General features: G+C 60.5%; 1 protein-coding gene across 1 annotated transcript; it reads right to left on the bottom strand.

Moving 5' to 3' along the window:
• Positions 1–552: 552 nt before the first annotated feature.
• On the bottom strand, positions 553–13,631 carry DUSP14 (dual specificity phosphatase 14). Its single transcript, XM_068415733.1, has 3 exons — positions 13,524–13,631; positions 4,083–4,181; positions 553–2,638 (listed from the first exon to the last, which is right to left on the bottom strand). The coding sequence occupies exon 3, from the start codon at positions 2,518–2,520 to the stop codon at positions 1,924–1,926; it is 597 nt and encodes a 198-aa protein (XP_068271834.1). The 5' UTR covers positions 2,521–2,638; positions 4,083–4,181; positions 13,524–13,631; the 3' UTR covers positions 553–1,923.
• Between the last annotated feature and the right edge of the window lie 6,224 nt (positions 13,632–19,855).

Genomic DNA, 19,855 nt, shown 5'->3' with positions numbered 1-19,855 from the left:
GCCCTCTGATGGGAGCCCAGAGCCCACGGAGCGCCGTCCCCTTCCCCTGGCCAGTGACTTTAAGTGGCGTTTGCCCAGTCTGGTAAAACCCTTGCCTCTGCAGTACATTTGAAACCCGACTTCTGGGTTGGAACTGATCAAAGCCTCTGATCTAGACTTTGATTCCAGCCAGGTCTGCTTTTACTCCTGATCCAAGTGAGGTGGAGGCCACGCGTGCACGTTTGTGGCGTGCCCACGTTCCCCAGCGGCGTTTAGTCTGGGGAAACCAGAGACCTGCTTGTGCAGCAACGCTCGCACGGACTTGGGAAGATAAAAATTTTGAAATACCCAGATTAATTGCCGGGCTTTTGTGATGAGGGTGGGGAATTGCAGGACACCTGGATGGGCTGTAAAGCGATTAGCCGAGTGACGGGAACAGATCACAGTGTTTTTCTCAACACTGAGGCCCAGATTTGTTTACAGCCGCTGCTCAGCATTACACCATGTTCTCGCTGTTACTTGAGAGACATTAGGACAGTTCTGAATAGGAAACCAACACATGTTCTCGTTTAATCTTTATTGATTTTTTTTTTTACAAGTATAGAATCTCATTTAAATCAGATAGCTATCTCGGCACCCAGCAATCTGCGTATTCCTCCTTCAGAGATGCAACAGAGGACACAAACGTCTCATCGAGGAAGGGACTTGCCTTGCTCTCCTGGCTGCCCAGTTACACTCCGACAAAACCAGTCCCTTCCCATCAGCAGGGAGGGGAGCGACGTCCAGGAGGCAGCGCCGACGCCGCGGGAAGGCTTCTCCCATGCCTCGCGGTGGAATCGCTCTCGTCACGGGCGGACCAAGGCAGAGCCTTCTCCGTCAAGCCATCCTGGTCCGGGAGGTGAACGGATCGCCGGTTTGCGCGGGGTAATTCTAGAACGCAACATAATCTTGAGGACGTGTGAAGTGATTTGGAAATGGGCTAAGGCAGATCACGACCGTACTCGGAGCTAAGTAGTCACGTGGTTTTACCTACTTCCAATTTACCGGTGGATTGAATGTTAGAAACCCCAGCCCAGCCCCTCGGGACGGCGGCCGGGCACACCCAGCCTCCTCCGCATTTCTTTGGCTGTCCGGGGCGGGGAGGGTTAACCTCTCCCTTGTGTCGTGAGCCACACGTGGACAAGATCTCTGTTTACTTTCCACCCACAAAAAACCACCAGCATTTTTCAGTAGTGTAAGTGTATTCCAGGACTATTGCCCTGGCATGGAGTGAGTGAAAAAGGATTTTGTATTTTTTTTTTGATTTCAATCATCCAGATTTTATTTTACTTGTGGCCGACACGGACTGACTTCACTCTTTCATTTTTATTTTTTTTTTTGACTTTTAATACAGATTAAGAGCTGACTAAAGATCTCAAACACTATATACTGAGAGTCACTACAGAGGTTAAAGAAAACACCAGCACTAGCACCACAGCCCTGCCCTCCTGCCTGTCCTAGCACAGAGCAGGACCTCGCTCGGTGCTAGTGCCGCTCCCTAGGCCACTACGGGGTTCTGCAAGGAAGCAAACAAGCTATTAACGAAATATCCAGGCTACCGCATCACAAAGCGCACTTTATTCATTAACTCTGCCAAATGCCTTCTAGGCCTTTCCTCATAGGATACTAATAAACTGACTAAAAAAGGGAGGGAGGCTTCATGAAAGGAATAAACTTAGGACGAGAGCTCATTCTGCTAAATCAGAGAAGTGCGGGTGGGGGAGTCCCTGTAGAGAGAAGTGCTTTGAAGGGAATCGTTGGCCTTGCAGGTTAGTGAGGTGAGAATTGAGGTTCTGCTGTATGGTAAAGAACCAAAGTTGGCTGTAGAAGGAGAAGGGAATGCCTCCAGTCTGGTGGACTCAGAACAGCGCGTCCCTTCTGTTGTGCTTCCTGTCTGCAGTCCCATTAAATCCCCCAGTAAGGCATCAGGGGTCTCCTCTCTCTCTCATAAACGTCTGGGATGATGCCATATGGTGTCTGTACCATTTTAACCGTCGTCTTCCCAAAGAGCTTCCTCTCGTAGTCTATCAGTTGCCTCCAGAAGCCCACGTTGGGGCGTATAATGGGGCGTCTCGATTTGACCCAGTTGTATGCCTCAAAGAGGGTCACCTTGTGGTACTTCATCAGGTAGGCGATGCACAGCGTGGCCGACCTGCTCACGCCGGCGGCACAATGGACTAAGGTGGCCCCGTGCTTCCGCGCCACGCTGTTTATCTTGTCGGCGACGCTGTCGAAGTACAGGGAGATGGGGGCGTTGGGCATGTCAGCCAAAGGCACTTTCACGTATTCAAACTGGGGCCAGTTGAAATTGGGAATCTCGATGGTGGCGTTGATGATGCAGGTGATTCCCCGGGAGAGGAGCAGGTGCCGGTTGGAGGCGACGCTGCCCCGGCTCAGGTACAGCGAGGGGGTGATTTGGGCGATGCCCCCGAGGGCACCTTCGGAAAGCACTCGTGGAGCCATCAGAGTTCTCGGTAAGGAGTTGTGGCTTCTGGAGGTCATGGAGGAGCTTGGCACTCACGCTTCCATTATGGGAAGAGACCCGAGGGGATCTTCAGCCAAGGGAAGGGTTGTCTGGCCTGGTGGTGCTGGGACAGGGAGAGCTTCCTCCGCTTAGTCACTGCAAAACACAAGCGACGCCACGTGAGCGGGGCAGCCGTCCAACGCGACCACGTCTGCGCAAGAACAGGAAAACCCAAGTCACCCGGCTGCGGCCTGGACACCCTCCTGCTGGAAACCTCCCTGGGGTAAGGTGGTTCTGGGCTTGCACAGGGCTTATTACCATGGGGCCCCCAGGCAGTGCCTGGACAGATATTAACCAAAAAAATCTCCCAACCTAATTAGCTCCAATTACTCGTTGAGGGTTTAGGCAGCCTACCTGTGGGCCTGGGCAGTGTCTCACCCGGAGTAGCACGTGGAAGATCAGCTACACCTTTTCAATGCTCAAAAGCAGCAACTTCCCAACTGGCCAGAGTCCAAAGGGCTGGTGAGAAACAGCTCACTGGGGCTGGATGCAGATGCCAGCGATTTCGGTTTCCCTGCCCTCGCCCCGATGCCACCCTTCTCCTTTTTTAGGTGTAGGAAAGGCCCCGCCAAAGTACATAAACAGAGGAAAGCTGCTCATTAGAAAAGGCAGTGAGTCATGTCCATCCAGAGCAGTAATCGGCTCTCATCTGGGCTGGGGAAGTGTGGAAAGAGTGACCTGGTTATGTCAGAAGCTGGGAGTAAAACCGAAGCAGCGGCTGGGACGAGGGAGGCTCTTTTCCTGCTCCTTTCATGACTGACTAACGCTTCGGAGACAGACATGCTCTGTGTGAGCCGCGCGCCCCTGGCTGCCTCCGCTGTGCTCCCCAGGAAGGAGCCCCGCTTTCACTGCCCCTGCTCCTTTAGGGCCTCTCCGAGGCCAGGCAAGAAGCCACAAGCAAGGGGCTGAGCCCCAGAGCACTAATAATTTGCACGTCCCTTTCAGCCGTGCGGTGTCCAGGCAGAGACGGGCCATGGGAGAGGCTCCGTCAGTGCGGGCTGGGGAGTCCCTGTGCTGCCCGGGTACGTCTGGGCCCACGTGGAGGGGACCTGGGGGTGCTCAGCGCCTCGGGTGACAGGCATCTGTCCCTCCAGCCGTTAACCCTCTGGGTCAGAGGGTCCTCGAAGGGCTGAGAGACCCCCAACTGCGGCTTCCCCGGCCCTGACACGGCAGCGCAGCCATCTGCACCCCGCGCTCACCGGCAGGTCTCAGCAGCGGCTGGTGACGCTGCCAGCGGATTTTTGGCACGGCTTTGTGGTATGGTAACTTAACGAGCATAACACCATCTCCTCTGTGGCTCGTTCCCTGCTGGCAGCTCCTTGAGCTGGGCCCAAAGTGCCAGCGCTGCAAGAGTTCGTGCCCCAACAAGAGTTTTGCTGCAGCTGTGAGCACTCGGCTTCCCCCGCAGACCCCCCCACCGCAGCACCCGGCTGGAGCCGCACCGAAGGCACGGTTTTCAAAGGCAGAAAGTCCTTTGAGCAGGTGAAATCCCTGCTCTCCAAGAGCTGTTACTGACAACTCAAAGGATTCGGGCACTTACGCTCAGTAACAAACTGTCCTGCTCCAAGTCACCACCCGGCACGTGGACGCTGCAGGCTGCTGAGGCTGGGATGTCTCACGGAGCGTGTCCAACGCTGCGCTGCGGAGAGAGGAGAGCACGGGGTTTACTGGGATCCGTGCTGGACCCAACCAGGGTCCCAGGCAGCCCCTCCACCGAGGTATGTTTAAGCCACCGGATTCAGGTGGCTGTCCAAGGACTGGGAGGGAGGACACGGCCACCCTGCCCGCTCCCCGGGGAGGGAGGGAGGCCTTGGGAAGTGCCGACAGCGTAAAGTCACCGATTGCTGCCAACGCAGCAGCTAAAATCACGGGAGGCCCTGGGGAATCGAGGCTGGCACAAAAGCTGTAACTTAAAAAAAAAGTAAAAATAGTTTAAGTAATTTGCTCTATCATCTCCTTTAGCTCTTGCCTAGTCCCAGACAGGCAGTGGGGGTCTGCGCTGCTTTTGACCGTGCCCACAGCCCACTCTCCCGGGAGCCCCTCTGCAAGGGCTGTGCGACCCGCTCCTGTCCCCGGGGCACTGCTGGAGGTCCGGGGGCAGAGGGGCAGGGGCAGAGTTGGTGCGGCGAGCCGCGGCGTCCCGCTCCTGGGAAGCAGAGGACGGGAGCAGCATCCCCTTCTTTTATTTCTCCAGCCAGAAATAACCCGAGTCCCCGGAGTGTCGGTGAAGCAGCTGCCTGGTGGGAAACGCTGCTGGGCCACGGGTGAGCAAGAGGAACGCCTGCCCCAACCCAGCGAGGAACCTGCACACTGAGCTCCCCAGGAGCGAGGGGGAAAGGGGCTGGCTCCGCTTCAGAGATGGGGTTGGAGAAGGGAGAGCTGCTGTGCCCAGCGGGTCGTGGCATGATGGCTGCCCAGGGAGGCTTTGTGCGGTGCTGGGGAGGTCTGTGCAGGGCTGCTGGGAGGCAGGGCGGGCTGGGACGCTCTGGCAGGCGCTGGGGAGCTCAGACAAGCCGGCCAGAGGCCAGATGACAAACCCCATCGGGATTTTTACCACTGCACCTCCCTCGACGGCTGGGAAACGTTAGCGGAGGGCGACCTGCAAACGTGCCGAGAGGCTGGTGGGTGCTGCTGGTGCCTCGGCCCCTCTGGGAGCAGGGCAGCAGCTCCTGCAGACTGGGGCACCCCAATCTCTGCCCCAGCAGGGCCCTGACGTGCTGCCTGGGGTCGAGCACGCCCGCCTGCCCCTGCAGCCCCACGGCCACGGCTCCGGCTGCTCCCTGTGTGGCTCGGAGCGCTCCTCGGGGCGGCTTGGGAAGGGCTTTGCTGCTTTCCATAACGTGGTTCCTGTTTGCAGGCAGCAACTTATCTGGACATTTGCATGTGACAGGCTGGGCTCGCTCTGCAAACTCTGCCGCCACCGGGCTGGCAGCGAACGGGCAGCACACGGTGATGGCAGCACATGGCTGCCGAGACCGACGGTCAGTGGGACGGGCAGCCTCCTGCTGCGGACACGCTGCTCACCCGGGCAGAGAGCAGCAGCGGAGGGAGGTGTCCGTCTGTCCCTCCTCTGCTCGCTGTCCCCAGCAGCGAGGGGACGGGGCGGATTTTGGGGCCAGCTGGGAACGCAGGTGGGTGCCCGCAGTCCCAGTTCCTTCCCTGGGGCCCCAGATGGCTGACAGCAGGCAGCAGTGCCTCTGCTCTCATCCAGAAAGAGTTAATGGTTTGGAGAGGCGTTCGTTATACACGCAGAGCTCAGGCCGCTGTGCTCCCTCAGCCCAACGCCTGGCAGCAGAGGATGCCCTGGGCAGCAGCAGATGCTGGGGGAAAGGGGCAGGTGCCAGCGTCCCTCCCCCTGTGCCACGGCTCCCGCAGCAGGAGCTGGCTGGGATGCCACCGGCTGCGACGTGCTGTCTCGGGCATGTGACACAGCCACAGTCTGCTGCCCACACGGACCCGGCTGAGCAGCTGCTGGCTTGCGGGGAGCCTGGCAACGAGAGGGGCCGCGGCTGCCTCGGGTGGCAGAGGCTGCGAGCTGCCACCAGCCTGGCAGGTGTGAGTCCTCATCTGTCCTGAGAGCTGCACCTTCTCCTAGCCCTCCTGCCTGGCCCCAGCCAGCTTCAGGCACGGGCTTGCCTAAAGCCTGCTCTTTCGCTCCCCTGACACTCCACTGGCCTCTCTCAACACAACTGCTTTATCCTGCCGGGTCCCCGCTGTAAGCCAACGCTGTTGCTCTTCACGCAGTAGTTCCCATCACTGTGCTGGGGCAGAGCGAGAGGAAAAGAGTGAAAAGGCTCTTCAGCCGTTGCCTCTGCACGGAGACAGGGAGAGTGGCACCGATACAGCCCGTCTGCACCACCTCATGTGAAAAACAAACCCCACATCTCCTCCTGTTCCTCCTTGGTTTGAGTTTCTGAGCGGCTGCGTGGGCTGGGGCGGTCACGCCAGCCTGCAGTCGGTGTCCCCGGGGTGCTGGAGGCTCTCAGATGGCTCGTGGGTGCTCCCCGGCACACTGCGGGATGGCGCTGGGAGCCGGCGCGGGCTCAGCACCGGGGCTGCCTCCAAAAGCACCTTCCCAGGGCGATGGACTCGGTTGTGGTTCCCTCAAAGGGCTGAAATGCCCGGAGGGAGCAGCGTGGTCCTGCAGCAGCCAGGTGCTCCTGCTACCACGTCCTCGTTTGCTGATCTGGCTCCAGTTAATGGATTAATTAATCTTGTAACAGCCCCGACCCACAGCAAACCCCTTCCTAGACTCCTCCTGGGTCTTCCCCACACACAGAGACCAGGTGCTGCTGCATGCTCACCCCACGGGGCTGCTGGGGAGGGCTGGGACCCCCGGGGGGGGGCAGGGGGTCCCTGGCCCTGGTGACACAGGGGTGGGAGCAGTGCAGCCTCCTCCCTCCCCACCAGATTGGTGGGCTCTGCCATTTCTCTCATCTGCATAATTAGGGGTGGGGGAAGCAAGTGGGTAATTACAGCCTGGAGATGATTCTGGTCTGGTCTTCAAAGCCTCCAGGTCCTTTCCACGAAGCTCTGTCCTTGGGTGTGGATTTACAGTGAAGGGGGACTCCTCCAGCACCCGCTGCAGACAGGACCTCCTCCTGCACCCCCCCATCGCTCAGGTAAGGCCGGCTCGCGTCGGGCACTGCGTGTTGCTGCTGTCCCTCGAGGCGAAGCTGCGTGGTTCACCACGGTCGGGTCTGCCGGGAGAAGGGGCAGCGCCTTGCCCGTGGCAGCTGCTCCCACGGAGCCTTCGCGGGGCTGACCAGTTTGGCACTGGGCTGTAGCCCACCGGGGCTGGCTCTCTTGGTGTCAGAGCAGCTCCTCTCCAGGGAAGGGGGTTTCAAACACCCTACAACAACACTGATGGCGTGGTTTGGGTAGCGAGCAGTCCAGCTCCTCGGAAAGGTTGTGGCTGGCAATGCTTGTGGCTCTGTTCTTCCAAGTCTTGTGATAGCTGGAGTTTGTTTCTCTTGCGTTCGTTCCCGGGAACGCAGTCCTGCTAGCAAAGGCTGCCATCCCCGCAGGAAAGCGATCCTCGTTCCTGGGCCTCCTGAGACAGGATTGAAAACACCTCTGAAAGCTCAAAAGACAGAGTTAAATACGCTGTGACCTCTAGGGCAGGAGGGGAAAGCCTTGCTCGGTCTCTAGACAATGAGTTGGCAAGTCGGAGCTGCTGGTTTCTTGTTCTGGTGCTGCTGGGTGGTTTTCTCTGGATTTTGGGGGTTTGTTTTTGGTTTCCTTTTTTTAAGGGCTCCTCTGGCTTGAGAGCACAGGCTGTGACTTGTTCCTTGGGTAAGCCTTGCAGTTGGTGTCAGGCTGTATGTCAGTAATATGGCAAGGTAGCTGGTACCTGGCAGAGGTGAGAGCATCTCCCAGCCCTTCTGCCCCTGGGCCATGGGAAATTGTGCAGCTGTGGGCCCCCGTAGCCAGCTCCATGGGTAGGGAGGGATCACAGAATCAACCAGGTTGGAAGAGCCCTCTGGGATCATCGAGTCCAACCATTGCCCTGACACCACCCTGTCAACTAGACCAGGGCACTAAGTGATAGAGCAGAGACACCGGAGCCCCTCGTTTCTCTCCCAGAGCATCATCTGGGATTCGAAGCAGGTTTGCGGGCCGGGTGTGTGAAATGGCAGTACGGAAGCAAGCCTTCTCCCCTTCCCAGGAGAGGAAAAGTTATTCATTTTGGAGATGACAAATGCTCTCTAATGCTGCAGTAAAGAGAAGAGTCAATATTGCAGGCGCTGAACGAACGAGCCTGCTCAGGGCTCTTCCTAGCCAGGCTGAACAGCAAATTGCTTCAGAAATGGTCTTGGAGAACAGCATTTAAAATAAATTTCAGCAGAGAGCACAAACTGCAGCTGTTCTCAGGGTCAGGGCTCGCTCGTGCTGAGTCCAAGGGAGCCTGAAGTGGGCTCGAGGCCATCGGCAGTCCTGCCTCTCCTGGGCGTCACAGCAGCGGCCGCAGCTCGGTGTTTGCGCCGTGGGGGTCTTTGCTCTCCTGCCTTTGGCTGTCGTGGGTGTGATCCTGAAGCTGTCACAGACCCGTCCTGGGTGCGTGGTTCAGGGCCAGCAGCACGTCCTCGGGATGGGAGGGATGAGCGGTTTGGTGTGGAAGCAGGAGGGGATGGTGGGGTGACCCGGGCTGTGACAGAGGATGCCTTGACTGAACCCCGGCTGATTCCTGCTTGCAGCCTGCGCTCCCTCTCGGGCGAGCACTGGATGGAAGCTGTCAGATGGTAAATCAAGATAATAATCTGCCTCCCCGACGCTCTGAGCAGGCCTGGCCACTCGTGCAGCACAACTGGGTCTCCAGCACTTCCAAGAACACCCTGGTACCTTCCCAAAGGTCTCGTGGCGCGTTTCAGGCGACTCCCCTTTGCACGAGAAACTCACAGGGTATCGTGGCGAAACATCCCAGGCTTCTCCTTGCTCGGGGACCCCAGATGGGACACAGTCCCTGAGCACAAAGCCGGGTCTCCCCCGGTGTGGCACTGCCTCCTCCGCATACCTGGAGTTCAGAGCTGAGCCAGCCCTCCAGGCCGCAGGGCTGACGAGCCCTCATCGGCCTGCCCCAGCCCACGGTGACGCTGCTTCTGGAGGGGTGACAGCAGATGCTCCTGCGTCACAGCTCGTCTCCCTTCCACGGGCACCGATGGCAGGTCTGGGTGAGGACAGGGCTTTGCAAGCCTCACCCGCTGCCTCCCGCAGCCAGTCTGTGCTCGGTCACAGGCACGTCACGCCAGAGCCTTGGTCTGTGACCGGGTTAATGCACTGAGCAAACTTACGAGGGGTTAATGAGCAATTGCAAAAGGCACGGGCAGCACCGCAAGGGTTTACAGACCAGCAGGCCGTGGCTGTACATCAGCCCAGCTGATGAGCTCCTGAAGGTGTAGCAGTGCTCTGCTAGACCCTGGGCCCCTCCTCACCCCGTCACCCAAAGCCTGGCTCCCTGCTCTGCTATTCTCCCAGCACCAAAGGAGTAGGAAAAAAATAAACGCGTGGTGAGGCTTTTGGAAGGATCCATCGGAGGATGCTGGGCCCGTTGGCCGGGGTCCCTGGCTGCCTGCGTGCCCCCCCGTGCAGGCTGGCGAGGCGGCACAGCCTGCCCACGGCCACGCAGCCGCCCCCTCCTCGCGCCCGCAGCCGGAGCAGGCAGGGCTGCCTCCTCGCTGCTCGGCAGCTGGATCCCACCAGCTGTCAGCAAACCCCTCGCCACGGGGAGAGCGACCCCGGGCACGCTGGTATTTATAAACTCCTGCATGATACCACCGTGCTGCTCTGCTCTGGGAACGAGCTTTCCCTCGGCAACCAGCAAGAGGATTTTATTCAAGAAAAACAAACCATCTTTCTTTTTAAAGCGGTGTCTGTTATTCCGGAGCTGCCAGCTCCGACACGCCATGCTCTGCGTGGTGAGAGCAGCGGGGGCACCGGGCTCACCTGCGGGGCCCCAGTACAGGCCAGCAGCGTGGCCATCCGTGCCTCGCTTAAAAACTCTGGTCAGGTGGATGAAACACTCTCTAAAATCCCAGAATTAAGCCTTGAGGAGGCATGAACAGGATCCTACAGTTGTGTGCAGCGTCAGTTCTGTACTCAGCTGAACACCAAGGGCTGTTTTTGGACCCTGAGTGGAGATAATCATCTGTTCTGAAGCGCTACAGCTTATTTCAGTGCCAGCTGATGGTATCTGGATTGCAGGTGGAGCTTAGAGAAGCTCCCCTGCTCCAGCCCCTGCTCCTCGTGTCCGAGTGCGTGCGTGACCCTGGGGGGACGTGGATGGAGAGGAGCTGGGGCACGCTTGGGGAGCAGACCTGTGCCTGGGGTGCTGCAAGATGGAGCCTTGTTTTTCCTGGGGACGTGCCCTGCGCAGTCACAGCTGACAGGAGGGACACAACCTCTTCCTTATTAGCTGAGCAAAACACAGGGACCTGGTGTGTTTGCTCATGTGTGACCCGGCTGGGACCAGGGCTGCAGGGGGTTGTGCCTCCTGCTTATGTGGCAGCAGCTCCGTGCTCTGCCCTGTCCCTGCCAGCCCACCTCAAAACCCAGAAAATCGAAGGCAGCTGCAAATTCATTGCAACGTGCCCTGGAAACTGTCCGGTGCTTCCACGCTGGCGCTCGCTCGGACCTTTTCCAGGGGTGCTGCCAACTGGTGCACGCTCCCAACGCAGCCCCGCTTCTGCGGGGGGCTCTCAAAGCCTGGCATCCCCCTGGTAAACCCAACCTGTGCCATACCCCACTGGAGGAATGCCCTGCCTGGGGATCCCCGGGCAGGGCTTCAGCTGGGGCAGTAAAAGCAGGAAGCAAGAGCTGAAGGGAGAGCGGCGAGAAAGCAGGATGGGATTGGGCTGGTCGGCAGCAGCTGTAAGGAATGAGGTCACCTTCTGAGCACATCGATGGGGTTGCTTAGGGTAACAGGAAGGGAGGCCAATTTTAATCAATTAGTGGGAAATCAAGTTTACGTGCGGGAGCGAATGCCTCCCACGTGCGCAGCGCAGGGCCGGGCCCCTCGCCTCGCAGGACGCCGCTCGCTCTGCCCAAGGCTCGGGACACCGAGCAGATTCACATGGCCTTGGCGAACCGGGGCTCAGCCTCCCCCCGAGGGGAGGGGACCCGCAGCCACCCTCTGTGCTGACAGGTGGGATGTTGATAGAGGGGAAAACTAAGTCTCAGCAGCCAGGCACCCCAATGCGCTGGGCTGGAGGGAGCGTGGCGGCACCTGTTGAGCCTTTCTGCTGGGAAACTAAAACATGCCCGATTATTATCGTTCTTTTTTTCTTTTAAAGTGGGGGAGTAGCTGGGTGAGACTAGCCCAGGAGCTGTAGTGCTGGCACCAGGGAGTGCTCTGCAGGCAGCACCGCTGGGGCAGCCGCCCCCAGCCCTGCGGTGCCCGAGCAAGGGTGGGCAGTGTGTTTCCCTTCCAGTTTAAGGCTTTATTTCCAAGCAGCCGGGGCTGCTGTTCAGGGAGTTCTCAGCTATTTCCAAATGCCAGAGCCCTATCTGCTAGATGTTTGCTGGTCTGTTTGCGTTATGGTTGCTCGGCGCATCTTTTTTTGAAGCGATAAATCGGTGTGCGTGTGGCGAGGGTGGTGTACCTGGGGAGGAGAGGGGCTGGGAGAAGCTCCCATGCCTGGTTTGAGGCATTGCCCCCACCTCCTAGGGAAAGGAGGCTCTTTTCCCCTCTCCTCATTCCTGCCTTCTGCCTGGACACCCAGATGTGCCACGTGGCCGGTGCCCTGGGACAAAGCCGGTGCCGGCTCTCAGAACAGAGCTCTGTTTGAGACTTTCTTGTGTAGGCTTCTGCGTTTCTTTCCTCCCTCCCGTAACGTCTGGTTTAGACAGAAGATTTTCCCCCGCACCCTGTACGTTTCTAGCACTAGAGCAGCACGGGCGCTGTGCCTTTGAGATTCCAGCTGGGATCAGGTATTGAGTTAAGCCTCGCAAATTTCCATATTGCCCTGACCAAGGAGGAAGCAGTGCCAGAGCCCGGAGCCGACCCTGCAGAGCAGCAAGGGCTGGGATGAAATCCCTGGGATTTCACCTTTGTTGCTGGAGGAAGGATGGGATGTGTGTGCCCCTGTCCAGGCCCCCGACGAGCCCTTGGGGGCAGGAAGGAGAGGCAGAGCTGCACGTTCACACCTTCTAGGCGTACATCGATTAAACCCTGCTGCATTACTGCTCCCCTCCTGACGCTCACCAGGGTCGCGTTAGCCAAGTCACGGCAGCAGAGCTCTGCCGGTGGGGAACGGCGCACGCCCTCCAAACTGGGGACTCTTGTTTTTCCTTGCTGGGGAGCCAGAGTGCTACGGAGCCTGTCCCCAGGACGGTGGCAGGCACCAAGGTGGATGGAGAGGCCTGGGGGAGGAATTCATTCCTTGCCAGAGCAGGGACAGTTGATCCGGTGTATCATAAGGGAAAACAGTGTTTTGTCAGTGCTAATCCCTCCGCCGCTCCTGTGGCAGCAGCATTAGGGATAAACTGAACCTGCAACGTGATATTAGGACATCTGTCAATACTCGGAGCTTCAGAATAAAAGACTCATTTGCTGCCCAGTCGAACAGGTTATAATCCTTCCCCATCTCCCTCCAGCCAAACGCCACTCATTGATTACGAGCGTTGCTCACAGCAGCCACTCCGGAGCTGAGTCAAGGGCCCTGCACGCAACAACCGGTTGGGTTTCGAGGCCAGGCAGCCGCAGGCACGCGCCGGGGTGTGCAGGCACCGGGGTGCCCCGCGAGCCGGGGGTGCCGAGGGCGGCCGGCACCCCGACGGGCAGGAGCCGGGGATGGGTGCCCCGCTCCGGCACTGCCCCGAGCGCGGCGTGGGCTGAGGCTTGTTTCCACGTCGAGGAAACACGCGACCTCGGCGCTTGGCCGCTCTGGTGCGGGTGTGAAGCGACCCCCCCTCTCCCCAGCCGCGCTCGCTCGGGGTCTCGGCACCCGCCTTGTCCTGTTCTAGGAGCCGCCCCCGTGGTCTGCGCCGTCCAGGGCCATCCCCTGACCCTGGCAATGACCCAAGGCTGCGGGGGGCTGCAGCCAGCCCCTCTGCGTGGGGGGCTGCCCCGCTCTCCCCACGGCACAGCCCCGGCACCCCCCGTGGGATGAGGGGGGCACCCCCCTTGGGGTGGGGGGCAGCGCTGCGCCGCCTGCACGGGCAGACCTGAGGCCACGATGAGGGGCTGGCGCACCGCAGGGACGGGGGAGAGGCCGGTGGTCGCCCAGGCAGAGCCGGAGCTGCGTTGCCCCCCCCGCCCCGGGGAGAGCACCCGAAGGCGCATTTACCGCGGCGGGCAGTAAATAACGCCGGAGCAGCGCGACGGCAGCGGGGAAAGGCGGCGACCCCCGCACCCCCCGGCCCAGCGCTGGCTGCCGGCCCCGGGCGAGCGCTCGCCCCGCGCCCCCCCCCCTTCGCTCGCCCCCTCCCCGCACAGGCCCGGGCGCCTCTCCCGGTCCCCGCCGCCCCCCCGGCCCGCTCCTACCATGGCTCCGCGCGGCGGCTCCGCGCACCCCGGCGGGGCAGGACTTTTATCGGGCGGCAGCCGGGCTCGGTGTCCGGGGCTGGCACCTGAGCGCGGCGCTGCCGGGGCCGCCCTCCGCCCGCCGAGCCGCGGTTACCAGGCTACGGCGGGGCCCGGCCCGCCCGGCCCGGCCCCCGGGCGGAGGCACCTGGCGCCCGGCCCAGCCTTAAAGGCGCCGCAGCCCGCGGGGGCCGGGGGCCCGGCGGGGCCGGGGGGCTGCGGCTGAGCTGCCCTCGGCCCGGGGCCACTCGCCGGGGGTCCTGTGGGGACGTGACAGTGTGTGGGGACAAGTGGGGGTCCCTTGGGGGGACATGATGGGGTCCCTGCGGGGATGGGGATGTGTCAGAGCCAATGAAGGGACATCGCAGGGCCACTCTGGGGACACAAGAGAGTCCCTGTGGGGATGGGGACAAGTGGTGGTCCCTTTGGGGGGGCATGATGGGGTCCCTGTGGGGCGGGGGACAAGTGAAGGGTCCCTTGGGGGGACACGACGGGGTCCCTGCGGGGCTGAGGATGTGTCAGAGTCAATGAAGGGACATGGCAGGGCCACTCTGGGGACACAAGAGGGTCCTTGTGGAGCCAGGGACAAGTGAGGGTCCCTTGGGGGGGCATGATGGGGGGCCCTGTGGGGATGTGGCCAGAGTCAATGAAAGGATGTGGCAGGGCCACTCTGGGGACAAGTGGTGGTCCCTGTGGGCATGGGGATGTGGCAGGGTCCCTGTGAGGACACGACAGCGTGTGGGGGATGTGTCCAGTCCATGAAGGGGCATGGTGGGGTTCCTGTTAGGGATGGGACATGTCACATCCCCATGAGGACCCTGCCAGAGTGTGTTGGGACATGGCGGGGTCCCTGTGAGGACATGGTGGTGTCCCTTTGGGGACAGGGATGTGGCAGGGTCCATGAAGGAGCATGATGGGGTCCCTGTTAGGGATGGGATATGTCATGTCCCCATGGGGAGCCTGCCAGTATGTGTGGGGACAAGGCAGGGTCCCTTTGGGGATGTGCCAGAGTCCCTGTGGGGACAAGGCAGGTGCCTGGTGAGGGGGGACACAGCTGAGCCTGTTTTTTGTGGGCTCAGGACATCCCCAAGCCAGAGCCGCTGCTCTCTGCTCCCCACGTTGGGAACCAGGGTGAAGGAAGGGGGGTGGCCCGGGGGGCCCCTCGCTCTTGTGGGTGCCATGGCGGGGGCCAGGCTGGCCCCTTGCCGGCGGCAGGGTGGGCTGGGGTCCCCACGGAGGGGTGGCGTGGGCAGGGGGATCGGCACGGCAAAGGGGAGAGTTTGGCGTCAGCTGGAAACCGTGGGGCTGAGGTGGGGGGGTCTGTTCCCGTGGTGGCAGGGACGGGACAAGGCTGCCTGGCACCGGGCAGAGGAGGAGGAGGAGGAGGAGGGCAGCCTCCACGTTAACCCACCGGCTGCTGGAGCCAAGCGTTGCCGCCCCAGCCTGCTTCTGTTCGGTTTCTGGTTTTGCTGTCGCACGTTCAGACTGAAATAGCAAAAATCCCTAATGGGAAGGTTCACCTGCCCCGAGCCCTCTGGCCCGTCCCTGCCGTCGGCAGTTTCGTGACTCAGCAGCCCAGATGGAGCCGTCCCTCGCAGCACCAAGGCTGTTTATTGCTCCAGAGGCTGTTTTTCCAAGAGCCTCGCTGCTTTGTAACAGCCAGCGGTCTCCCTTAAAACCCTGCCTCTCCAGCGAGGGCTCTCGTCACGCTCAGCGCGGAGGTGGGCGAGGAACAAAAATAGACAAATTAAGAAAAACCTCAAAAGGCCAAAAAATGAAACTGTAAGGATTTCGGCTGTGCAAGCTCGAGGTTTGCTTTGCCTCTGCGTTGCATCAGCTCTTCTCTGCTGCCTTCCTCGGAGCTGCACCACCCCAGGGGCAGAGACCAACCCCCGGGTGATCTCCAGTCTACTGAGAAACTGAGAGACGGGCTGAACCTCCGGGGTGTCCCCCCGGGAGCTGGGGTCGAGGGACCGTGCCCTCGGCCGGGGGCTCGGAGCCCTCGCAGTGCGAGCCTGGGGTGGTGTTGGCCACGGGTAGCACAGGGAACGATGAGGATGGGTTTTGGGGTGGCAGCCTCCACAACCTGGGGGTTCCCTCCCCAGGCATCTAAACCCCTCACTGACCATCATTAAATGAGGAATTGGCTCTTGCACGGCCCCATCCGCTCCTCCCGGGCAGCTCTTAACTACTCACACAACTGTGCCCGGATGTTTTTAACGCTGGTGTAACTTGTGCTTTTAACCTTCACCCTGCCAGGAGCCTGATGTGTTTCTAGTGTGGGTTAGAGGATGCAAGGAGGGAAACTTGGGAGGCCTTTGACCCAAGGACGCAGCAAATGCAGCGGGGACGGGAGCTAAAAGGAAATGTCAGCTTCTCCCCACACTCAGCCCTGGCAAAGGGTTCGCTTGTGGGAGCGAGAGCGGGGAAGGGGGGAGCCGGGGGCACTCGGCGGGCAGGCTGGGTGCTGCTGGGTGCTGCTGTCCTCCACCCCTCCTGCCAGGAGCCATTTCGGCCAGAGCAGACGTGCGGAGGGGCAGGTGGGACCGAGGGGGTTTGCTCTCAAGCACAGGGGAGCACACGCCTGCTCCCCCTCCGCCCCAGCGTGCGGGGCCTCCATGGGACCCCCAGCCCCGGGACGGCAGCCCACGCTCCCGTTGGGTGCTGGTGGGGTTGCGTGGGACGGCAGCAGCTCTCCTGTAAGGCAGACACCGCGGTGTGGGCAGGTTTCCCCTCGCTTCCCACAGGAACCTGTGCATCTCTTGGAAGAGATACAAAGACCGTGTTGGGGCAGAGATGCTTGAAGTGGGACCAGACCCTCTCGGTTACGCCCCGCGGTGCCTTTGGGGACAATGGCATTGGGGGGGCTCAGACCCCCGTGCCCAGTGCTGGGGTGAGCGTGGCAAGGTGCAGTCCTGGGCACATTCCCGAAGGGTGCGTCTGGCCCACAGTCATTAGGGCTATTAGCTTAATGACCGGGGTGTTTTCCTGCCACACTCCATGATCAGCATGTGATCAGCAGCCGCAGGGTCGGGCTGGCTGGGTGGGGAGCAGATGGCTGCTCTCCGCGCGGCCGTGGCACGCGTGTGCAGGGATCCGCCGCCATCCAGCCATCCCTCCTCTCCAGTTTCCATGGCTACACCAGAGTTTACTCTTCCCCGCCTTCGGCCGCCTGCACAGGCGTGATGCAAAAAAAAGGTCCCCCATGTGATGCAAAAAGCCCAGGGACGTGGGACCTCCTGGTTTTTGGTAGCAACAGCTGCATCCCGGGGTGGTCAAACCACAGAGCAACAGGCACCGACTGCCCTGGCAGTGCTCACGTCCCAGCCAAATGGCATCTTTATGGCTTTCAGGAGAGCTGGGGCACGGTTTTGGGGTGCTGCCTTCTCCTCCTCGCCTCCCTGACGGCAGCAGGGACCCAGGGGAGGCAGACAGGGATATCTCCCAGGGATAAACGCAGCCATGGAGCCATCGGCCACCTCTTGTTCAATGTGAGGTGACAGTGCGGAGCAGAGATCGCTCGGGCTACGGCTTGTTAATGGGGGGAAACAAAACCTGAGCTTCATGTCACCGCGTGCGATTTAAGTGGCCGAATGTGGGTCACCGGAGGCCTCTTGGGGAGGCAGGGGGATGTCAGCACACAGCCGGGTTTTTGTTTGCTTTCCTGTGACACAGGGAGCAGAGCGGGTAGCACATCTCCAGCCCCTGGGCCGAGTCCCCTGGGCAGGGGCAGGTTTTGGCTCAGGGGCTCCCGGGCCGTGGCTGGGGTGACCGTTCCCAAATCCACGGGGTGCTCTGAGTCACGGGGCCGGTGGGGAGCCTGTGATGGAGCCCACGTTCCCTAACAGCTCCCATGCTGCAGAGGCCCAAAACGCTGGGCACCCTGTTGTGCTTGACCCCACGTCTGGGCTTCTTGTGCTCTTTCCTACTCTATTTGAGGCCTGTTGGGTTCCCACGTAGCGCTGGGATGTGCGGTCTGGCCTGTAGTTCCCCCATGGAAGCACGTTCGGCTCCGTCGGGAGCACAGCAGGCCGGGGGGTTGCGGGGGTTCATGGCGTGAGGCTGCTGGGGGGTTCGCTCCCGGCACCCTCCGTCGGCTGCAGGCGAAGGAGCGGGGCGGAAGAGCGTGTGCTTTCCCCGAGCCACCGCGCACCCTCCGCGCTCGCTCGTAACCCGCGCGGGTTTTCCAGAAGGCTGCTGAACCGGTTTGTTGGAGGAGCAGAGGAGATGGCTGTGGGGCATGGCCGAGTGGTTTGGATTCTTCCCTTTTTGGTGCCGCGCTGGTCAGGAGGGCAGCTCCGGCCTTCCTTTAGCCGCAGCTGAAAAGCTGCTGCTCCAGCGCCGTGGCGTTCGTCCCCCAAAGGAGGTGGGTTAGGTTTCACGGGCCCCACCTGATGGGAATTTGAGCAGGCGCTAGAACTAGGGCTTCTCGTGCCTTCGTTATCGGCGTTATCCGCTCCGCTGCGGGGAGCGGGGGAGCCCGGTGCCGTGCGGGGGCGGCGCGAGCCCCCGGGATCCGCTCCAGGCAGCCCCTGCCTCCCCGGGCTGAGTCACCCGCGGGCCGAGCGCGTGTGCTGCTGGTGTGACGGCAGCTGTAAGACCCAAAAAAAGCCCCAGCGCTGATGCTTTTAATGACAGGCGTATAACACAGCCCCGAAGAGGATTCATACCGTGCATACCTCGTGCGCCAGCTATTAGCGGTGACTCAGGCGGTGCTGGGATGGAGCAGTGACAGCCTCCCCACATCGCCCAACTCCCGGCGTAATTAATTCTGCAGGTACCCAGATCGACACATTAACCCGAACCGGCCGTCTTCCTGCCTGTCCCCAGCCTTGTTCCATATTTAATCTTTCATGTTCACCTGAGTCTCTAATTAAGCCAACTGCAATCCTTAGGTGAGAGCCCGCAGCGTACTAACAAGGTCTGGCGTTCCCGGCGCGCTGTGAATGCGAGATCCGTGCAGCAGCCCGCCAAAAACAACCCTGGGATGGTGTTTTTTCCTTTGTTTTCTCTTTCTCTTTTTCCCTTTTTTTTCTTTCCCCCTGAACTAACGCTGATCCCAAGGCAGGGTCTGAAGCGTGGGCCTGTTGGCAGCAAAGTTCTCAAAACAGCATGTGGGGACTGTCTCTTTTTTTCCCCCCCTTTTTTTACAGCAAAGACATGACCAGTTAGTTTGAGGTAGCTGAAAAGCGCTTTTATTGAGTTTCTTTTCTCTAGCAGCAGCTGTCCGGAGAGCTCTGGGTGAGGCAGGGCAGCACAGAAACCCCACGTGCTGCTTCCCAAGCATCAGCTTGGAGGAGCTGGCCCATGGCAGAGGCAGGAGCAGCCCCTGACGTCCCGCCTGGCCGCCCTCCTATCGCAGCATCCCGGTTAAAAATAAACCCACACGCCGAGGCAGTGAATGGGGCTCTGATTTCCCTCGGCTGCTGCGCGGGTCTGGGTAATGGGGAGAGATGCGTGTTGTAAATAGAACAGCATATCCATGGCAACCCCAACTTTTCATTATTGTTAATTACTTGCACAGTGCCAGAGCCGCGCATGGCGCTTCCCGGGGCGGATAAAGATAGATCCCCCCCTTTCACAGCCTCTCCAAATGACATCAAGGCAACAGAGAGCTCCTGGGAGGCTGGAGCCGGGTCTGGCAGGCAGCGACGGAGACATTTTGTGAGGAGTCAGAGAGGAGCCAGGATTGAAAGGAGGAGGGACCGGCATGGCAGAGAGGCAGCCAGGAGCTCGGGGGCGGCTCTTCTCCCAAAAACCACCTTCCCCGAGTGTCGGGAAATGGTTCGGAGGTGGCACAGCAGCACGCACCCGGCTGGGAGGAGGGGGACAAAAGCGATAGGGAGAGGGGCTGCCCTGCGCCCGAGCACTGGCTGTTCTTTCCTCTCTGTTTAATGGTGCTCGAGAGAGTGTGGAGGGGAGAAAGCGCCAGCAGCGATTGTCACCGAAGGGGCAGGGACCTGCTGGGGCCCTGGTGCCCCTGGTTTAGAAACCAGTGCAGCTGAGCTCGCTTCCGAGCAGGCGAGCTTGGGCTCAGCTGGTGCCGTTTGGGTGGGTTTTGCTTCTCTGTTCATTGGGTTTTATTTTATTGGAAGTGGTTTGAAAGCTCTTGGGTGAAGAGGTCCCCATCCTGCCTCCCCCATCGGTCAGTCTGGCCCCAGGCGGTGTTTTAAGCAGTTAAGTAAGATTTGTACCCAAAACCCTGCCCTCGGCGTGTCTCTGGTGACTGATTGCTCGCCTGTCCCCAGACCATGTGAAAGGGGAAAACCTGTTCTTGTACTTTGATGCTACAC

The sequence above is a fragment of the Nyctibius grandis genome, chromosome 18, assembly GCF_013368605.1.
Source record: "Nyctibius grandis isolate bNycGra1 chromosome 18, bNycGra1.pri, whole genome shotgun sequence".
Lineage (NCBI taxonomy): Eukaryota > Metazoa > Chordata > Aves > Nyctibiiformes > Nyctibiidae > Nyctibius > Nyctibius grandis.
The sequence above is the reverse complement of the archived record's forward strand: the minus strand, read 5'-3'. Positions and strand labels throughout refer to the sequence as shown.

Bases quoted from the DNA above. Each gene is read 5' to 3' on its own strand.
- DUSP14 (XM_068415733.1), bottom strand. From the start codon at position 2,520: ATGACCTCCAGAAGCCACAACTCCTTACCGAGAACTCTGATGGCTCCA.